The following is a 7,500-nucleotide window of genomic DNA, read 5'->3' as shown; positions in this document are numbered from 1 at the left end:
ATTCTGATCAGACATATAGAAAAGGCTCAGGGATATGTATACTAGTGGTCAGCAAAAAAAGTCTGTCTTTACTCCCTCTCCCTCTCTCTCTCTCTCTCTCTCTCTCTCTCTCTCTCTCTCTCTCTCTCTCTCTCTCTCTCTCTCTCTCTCTCTCTCTCTCTCTCTCTCTCTCTCCCCTGTAAAGCTTTCAAAAGCCCAAAAGTAGTCGTAATCAAAAAGGAGGAACTTTATTCGGATTCGTACAAGAGATCCAGAGATACCTCCACTGGTGGTCAGCAAAAACCTCACTCACTCTTCACTCTCTTATGCCGAGCTTACCAAAGCCTAAAAAGTAGTCACAATCAAAAAGCAGAAAGCGGCCTGCAAAGTAGGCCATTTTGTGTAACACCAACGCACGTATCCTTCTCTGCCTTCTCTTCCTCGGCTGTTCATGCCATCTCTTCCTACACATATATGATATGGAAGGCATTTAAAATAATATATTTAAAAAAAAGAAAAGCCTCTTGCACTGACATTGCAGCAAAACTGTGCTGAATCCCAACTGGCATTGGCAAGCGATGCTAGATACAGTACATCCACCCTAAAGCAATCTCCAGATTTTTAAGGCAGGCAGCTCCTGCTCGTGTGCTGACGGGTCTCCAAGCCAAGCTTGTGTTGGTTCCTCGCTTGCAGTTGCAGCTCGCCAAGCACGTGCGGTTTCCTTGGCAAAAGGCTGCGCAATATGGCCCCAGCCCTCTCCATACAATCGCAACACAGCCCAGTTTGAAGTGGAATAGTCTTCTTGAAGAGATCACACTCTGTAGCCCTATAGTTCTCCAAGCCAAGCCCGTATGGTTGCTAACACAAGAGCGAGATGGTCCCAGACCTGCTGTTTGGACCAGTTTGAAGCAGTAGGGTAATGGTTAGTGCCAGCCATGGATTCCTCACATCACTGAATGAGCATGCACGCGCGCACACACACACACACACGCGCGCGCGCGCGCACACACCACACGTATACATGCACACACGCATGCACACACACATGCCTACACACCGCACACGTATACATATACACGCACACACGCACACATGCATACACACACCCATACACACATGCAGGCGTTCGTGAACATCTTCAGATGGCATGGGTGTCTGATGTTCTGCATATAGGGAAGGCTCTGGGCAGCCGTTCAGACTTTCTCAGGTCCTGGCAAGCTACGCCTCTCTCCCATCTGTGTGTGTGTGTGTGTGTGTGTGTGCGTTTGCGTGTGTGTGTGTGTGTGCGTTTGCGTGTGTGTGTGTGTGTGTGTGTGTGTGTGTGTGTGTGTGTGTGTGTGTGTGTGTGTGTGTGTGTGTGTGTGTGTGTGTGTGTGTGTGTGTGTGTGTGTGTGTGTGTGTGTGTGTGTGTGTGCGTTTGCGTGTGTGCGTGCGTGTGTGTGTGTGTGTGTGTGTGTGTGTTTCTTCTATCAATGTGTGTGAGTGTGTGTGACGCTATCTAGGTTTGGACTACTCCACTTCTGTATGCCACTTTTGGCCACAGACGGAAGGAGTGTTGTGATCGAGGCGTGCGTGTGTGTGCGTGCGTGCGTGCGTGCGTGGGTGCGCGGGTGTGTGTGTGAGTGTGTGTGTGTGTGTGTGTGTGCGCGTGTGTGTGTACATGTCTGTTTGTGCATGTGTGTGTGTGTGCATGTTCATACTGTATGTGCGTGCATGTATGTGTGTGTGTTGGGTATGTGTGTGTGTGTGTGTGTGTGTGTGTGTGTGTGTGTGTGTGTGTGTGTGTGTGCGTGCGTGCGTGTGTGCGTGCGTGTGTGCGTGCGTGCGTGCGTGCGTGCGTGCGTGCGTGCGTGCGTGTGTGTGTGTGTGTGTGTGTGTGTGTGTGTGTGTGTATGTGTGTGCGCGCGTGCGTGCGTGCGTGCGCGTGTGTGTGATCATGGCACATCCACAGCCATTGCAGTGCTTCTCTACTGCTGCTGCAGCGACGGGAGGGAGGGAAGGGTTGCTTAGCTACACTACACACCTCATTCCCTTTTATTTATCACTCACTTTCTCTTGTTTTTTTTACTGCACTTCTCCTTTCCCACTTTCTCTTGCAGTCTCTTATTCTCTTTATTGCTTTCTGTGTCTCTCCTTTTCTTGCACACGTGCTGTGTTTCAATGTCTCACATGGTGTCTTGTCTATGGTGTCCGCAGGTGACAAACGAGTGGTGCAGCTGTACCTCAAGTCAAACGAGACCAAGAAGAAGTTCGCCAGCGTGGATTTCGTCTTCTACAACTGCAGCGTCCACCAATCGTAAGCAACCTCCACTACTTTTTCCAGTTGACCGTTTTTGTAAAAACGTTTTGCTGGTTTTTCTTCTCCGAGCTCTCATGTTTCCCCCAGTGTTCTCATTTTACATTCAACCTCAACACATGCACGCACGCGGGCGCGTACACACACCCACCACACACACACGCCCACCACACACACACGACAAAGATTTTTGATGGATCTACTGTATGAGTAACATTGCGGTCTCCATGGCAACTGCGCTGGTGATGGATGATTGACAGGTCATGGAACAATCCGGACCAAAACACAAGGCCACCACATCACTCTTGTTTGCCATCTCCCGCTAGCTGGGTCTCTAAAGCAGAGGGGTTCCCCTAGTTACACGCATATACACACACACACACACACACTCACACACACACACATGCACGCACGCACGCGCACACACACACACACACACACACACACACACACACACACACACACACACACACACACACACACACACACACACACACACACACACGCACTCACACGCACACACACACACACACACACACACACACACACACACACACACACACACACACACACACCAATCCAGTGTGTGTATAAGCTGCTGGGAGCAGATGGTGGAGTGGATCCCCAGGGGTGTGTGCTGGGTTCTGTTGCAGAGGGATGGGGCCATTGCCTGGTTCCCCAAGGAGAACGCACGCACACAAATACACACGCACACACTCACACACATAAACTTCATATGATTCGGAGGAAATTCCCTTTGCACACACGCACACATACACACACACAGACTGACAACCACACACATTCTTGCCCAATTACCCGTGTGATTCAGTATCTCGTTGGTACTTAATGTGGATACATACAAAAACTTTGTTGTTATCCAGACATCTGTACACTACGGTACTTCCTCGCTTCCCTCAAGTATGCCCCCCACCCCCCCACACACACACACAGACACGCACTCTTGAACCTGCCCTCTCCTTTGTCTCCCTGCCCAGGCCTCCTGCTCATCTTGTCGCATCAGTCACGTAACCCATCAGTGCCATAATGAACCATAAACCCTCACAAATCTAATCAGACACTCACACTGCACATGTTTCTGTGTGTGTGTGTGTGTGTGGTTATGTTTTCAAGAGTGTGCGTGCGTGGGTGCATGCGCGTGTGTGTGTGTGTGTGTGTGTGCGCGCGTGTGCCCCTCATGTGCCTGTGCTCCTCTGTGCATGCCTGTGTTGAGTGTCCAGATCAAGATGAATGCTTGGCCATGCTCTGTAAATCTCATTGGCCCTGGATGATGCATCCAAGGCACACGTAACTCTATAAGAGAACTGACCCATAATGTCATCAAGGAATTGACTTGGTGCGTGTGTGCGTGTGCATGTGCGTGCGTGTGAGTGTGTGTGTGCATTTATCTGCACATATGCGTGCACTTGTGTGTGTGTGTGTGTGTGTGTGTGTGTGTGTGTGTGTGTGTGTGTGTGTGTGTGTGTGTGTGTGTGTGTGTGTGTGTGTGTGTGTGTGTGTGTGTGTGTGTGTTTTCCAACATTAAACGCTAACACACTGTACATTTGGAGCCATAGCTAGAGTATGCACTGCTCTACTTTCCCAGCCAATAGCACTGGCTGCGGAGCAGCAAGCTGGCTGCTTTTTAGGTCTTTGTCTTGTCACCCAAGATGAGCCAAGCGAAGGCTTTGGAGGATCAAACGACACCCAGAGACAAAAGACGAGCGGCATTGGAAGCCATTTTATATTACGCTGGCACGACATGTGTCATGTCATTTCATCGCCGCTCCGTGACAAGAAGCTGGCATGGCGACCTATTATAACGAAGAGGCGCACACACACACACACACGGAGACAGACGTTCACACATCGGCACACAGGCGCACACACACACATGCATGCATGTATGTATGTACACTCAGACACACACACACACACACACACACACACACACACACACACACACACACACACTCGCACGCGCACAGTCCCTTTATTTATTCTGCTGATTGGGTCCTAGTTGTGCGCTTTTTAAAAAATGCCATAAATTTGCATAGATATATTAATCTAATTATGAACCCCACTGTTTCCTTGATGGGGGGAAATTGAAATGGAAAATCAGCCTCTAGCACAGACTGCCTCTTAATTAAATATATCCCCTTCCTCTCTCTCCTCACTCTTATCCTCTCTCTCTTCTTATCCTCTCTCTCTTCCTCTCTCTCTCCTTCTCTTACTCTCTTCCCTTCCTCTCCTCTCTCTCCTCTCTCATCCTCTCTCCCCTTCCCTTCCTCTCTCTCTCCTCTCTTTTCTCTCCTCTTTCTCTCTCTCTCTCCTTCTCCTTCTTCTCTCCTCTCTCTTCTTTCTCTCTCTCCTTCTTCTCTGTCTCTCTCTCCTCTCTCTCTCTCTCTCTCTCTCTCTCTCTCTCTCTCTCTCTCTCTCTCTCTCTCTCTCTCTCTCTCTCTCTCTCTCTCCTTCTTCTCTGTCTCTCTCTCTCTCCTCTTTGCTCTTTGCCTGAGCACCATATTGGGGGGAGAGAGAGACCCGGGCGGGCGGGGTCGCGTAATGAAGAGGTGTTTGATGTCGCATCGTGTGTGTGTTTTGTGTTTGTATGTGTTTTGTGTTTTTCTACTCGTGTGTGTGTGTGTGTGTGTGTGTGTGTGCGCGTGCGTGTGTGTGTGTATGTGTGTGTGTGTGTGTGTGTGTGTGTGTGTGTGTGTGTGTGTGTGCGTGCGTGCGTGCGTGCGTGCGTGCGTGCGTGCGTGCGTGCGTGCGTGCGTGCGTGCGTGCGTGCGTGCGTGCGTGCGTGCGTGCGTGCGTGCGTGCGTGCGTGTGTTTGTGTTTATGCATGTGTCTAGTGTGTGTGTGTGCGTGCGTGTACGTGTGCGCGTGCGTGTACGTGCGTGTGCGTGCTCGCGTGTTCATGTCTGGCATGGCAGAGGGTTTTTCATTAAGTGTAAGGCTTGGCCTGCCTTTATCCCGCCAGACCTTTGGGGGCTTTGTGCCTCTTCTGTGATGAGCTGGGAGCGAGGGAGCGAGGGAGAGGCAGAGAGGGAGGGAGGGAAGACACAAGATGGGACGGGAAGAATGCATAAGAGGGTGAAAGAAAGGGATGGAAGAAGGAAGAAAGGGAGATGGAGAGAGTAAGAGGTGTTGGCCAGACAGACACATTCAGACGGTAATGTGAATTGGAAGATAGGCAGGCAGGTCTGTTAGAGATAAGCACAAGCACAAGCACGTGAAGGCGCGCGCGCACACACACACACACACACACACACACACACACACACACACACACACACACACACACACACACACACACACACACACACACACACACACACACACACACACACACACACACACACACACACACACACACACACACACACACACACATTCAGAGAGCTGGGCTTAAAGAGGCCTCTCTTTAAAGGCATTAATTCGCCAATTAACCTGCCAGCTATTTACATGCATAAGAGCCATTCCTTTCAAATCAGGAGAGCCAGCGCACAATGCACCCTTATTTAATATACCGCACCGCACAGGAAGCTTACGGAGGAAAGGAAATGAGAGAGAGAGAGAGAGAGAGAGAGAGAGAGAGAGAGAGAGAGAGAGAGAGAGAGAGAGAGAGAGAGAGGAGAGAGAGAGAGGGAGAGAGAGAGAGAGAGAGAGAGAGAGAGAGCGTGCGATGAGGAGAGAGATAAAAGAGTAAAAGGGAGTCCGAGAATGGTCGTCGGAATGAGAGAGGTAGAGACAGAGCAATAAAAGTCGGAAGGAAAGAGAGTGATGGAAAGAAAAAAGCTCAGAGGGGTGGAATGAAGTTTAGAGAGGGGGAGAGATGGAGAAGAGATAGAGAGGTAGTGAGCAAGAGAGAGGTGGGTAGATAGAGAGAGAGAGAGAGAGCCAGAGAGAGAGCCAGAGAAAGAGAGAGCGAGATTGAGATGAGAGAAGAGGGAGGGAGGGATGAAAGGCGAGAGAAGAGGGGGAATCAGAGCGGCATTGTGACAGGCCTTAATGCCCCCGCTGTGGCGAGGTGAAGCCGCGCAGTGCCCCCCCCCTCCCGAAACCCAACGGCCATTTTCATATGAAAGGATTAAATTAGAGCCTCCCTGTCTACAGGGCAGCAAAGGGCTATTACTTAGAGGACTCAGAATAGGAGAGAGAGAGAGAGAGAGAGAGAGAGAGAGAGAGAGAGAGAGAGAGAGAGAGAGAGAGAGAGAGAGAGTCAAACCGCGAAAGAGAGGGAGAGGATTAAAGTAGAGGTATAAAGGGATGGATGGATGGATGGATGGATGAATGGTGAAGAGGAGGTGGAGGAGGGTGATGAAGGGGCAACCGAAACAATTGCAAGTGCTAGACCCCACTTCACAGCAGAATATGGAAAACAGGGGTGGGCGGAGTAGGCAGATGGGATTGTGTGAGTGTGTGAGTGTGTGAGTGTGTGAGTGTGTGAGTGTGTGAGTGTGTGAGTGTGTGTGTGTGTGTGTGTGTGTGTGTGTGTGTGTGTGTGTGTGTTTGCATGCTTGTGTGTCTGTGTGTGTGTGCAATTCATGAGGGTTTGTGCGTGAGTGTCATGAGGGGCTGTTGTGTGTGTGTGTGTGTGTGTGTGTGTGTGTGCGCGTGTGTGCGTGCATTATAAGTGTCTTGGTTGTGTGGGGGGCTTAAGAGAAGGTTTTGCTGTAGGCTGTGTGTGGGCCCTAGAGGGGAGGCCTGTGTGAAACTTTAGATCAGTAGGGGTCCTAGTTAGAGTGCGAGGTACAGGCTGCGGGTGGTGGCTATGGTCAAATGTGCGCGCGTTCGTGTGTGTGTGTGTGTTTGTGTGTGTGTGTGTGTGTGTATGTGTGTGTGTGTGGCTGCGGGTGGTGGCTATGGTCAAGGGGCTACAAGCTACTGCAGCTTCTGGCAGTAATATTAGTACTAGTTGCCGCTGCTGCTGCTGTAGCTGCTAGCAGGGCTGGTGGCAGCGTTGACTTGGCCCCGGGCAACATCATCTGAGAGGGCACCTCTCTCAATACATACAATGTAATGTGGCCCCAATTCTCCTCCCACACCTCCCCCGGCGGCTGGTGATCATGGCCCAAGGAGGTGGTGAGGGGGTGAGAAGGGCATGCTAGTGGGGGCCATGCTGTAGCTGCTAGCAGGGCTGGTGGCAGCGTAGACCTGGCCCTAGGCAACGTCATTTGAGAGGGCCCCCCAACCCAATACATACAATGTAATGTGGCCCC

The 7,500-nt window shown here is 50.9% G+C and overlaps 1 protein-coding gene across 2 annotated transcripts in view; it reads left to right on the top strand.

Moving 5' to 3' along the window:
• plxna1b (plexin A1b) overlaps window positions 1–7,500 on the top strand; it is a 367,657-nt gene that overhangs the window by 212,365 nt on the left and 147,792 nt on the right. For both annotated transcript variants that reach the window (XM_063215125.1, XM_063215124.1), the window contains exon 8: window positions 2,176–2,275. In XM_063215125.1, the coding sequence (XP_063071195.1) occupies window positions 2,176–2,275 (100 nt within the window). The remainder of the gene's footprint in view (window positions 1–2,175; window positions 2,276–7,500) is intronic.

Source organism: Engraulis encrasicolus, chromosome 14 (genome assembly GCF_034702125.1).
Source record: "Engraulis encrasicolus isolate BLACKSEA-1 chromosome 14, IST_EnEncr_1.0, whole genome shotgun sequence".
NCBI classification, from domain to species: domain Eukaryota; kingdom Metazoa; phylum Chordata; class Actinopteri; order Clupeiformes; family Engraulidae; genus Engraulis; species Engraulis encrasicolus.
The sequence above is the reverse complement of the archived record's forward strand: the minus strand, read 5'-3'. Positions and strand labels throughout refer to the sequence as shown.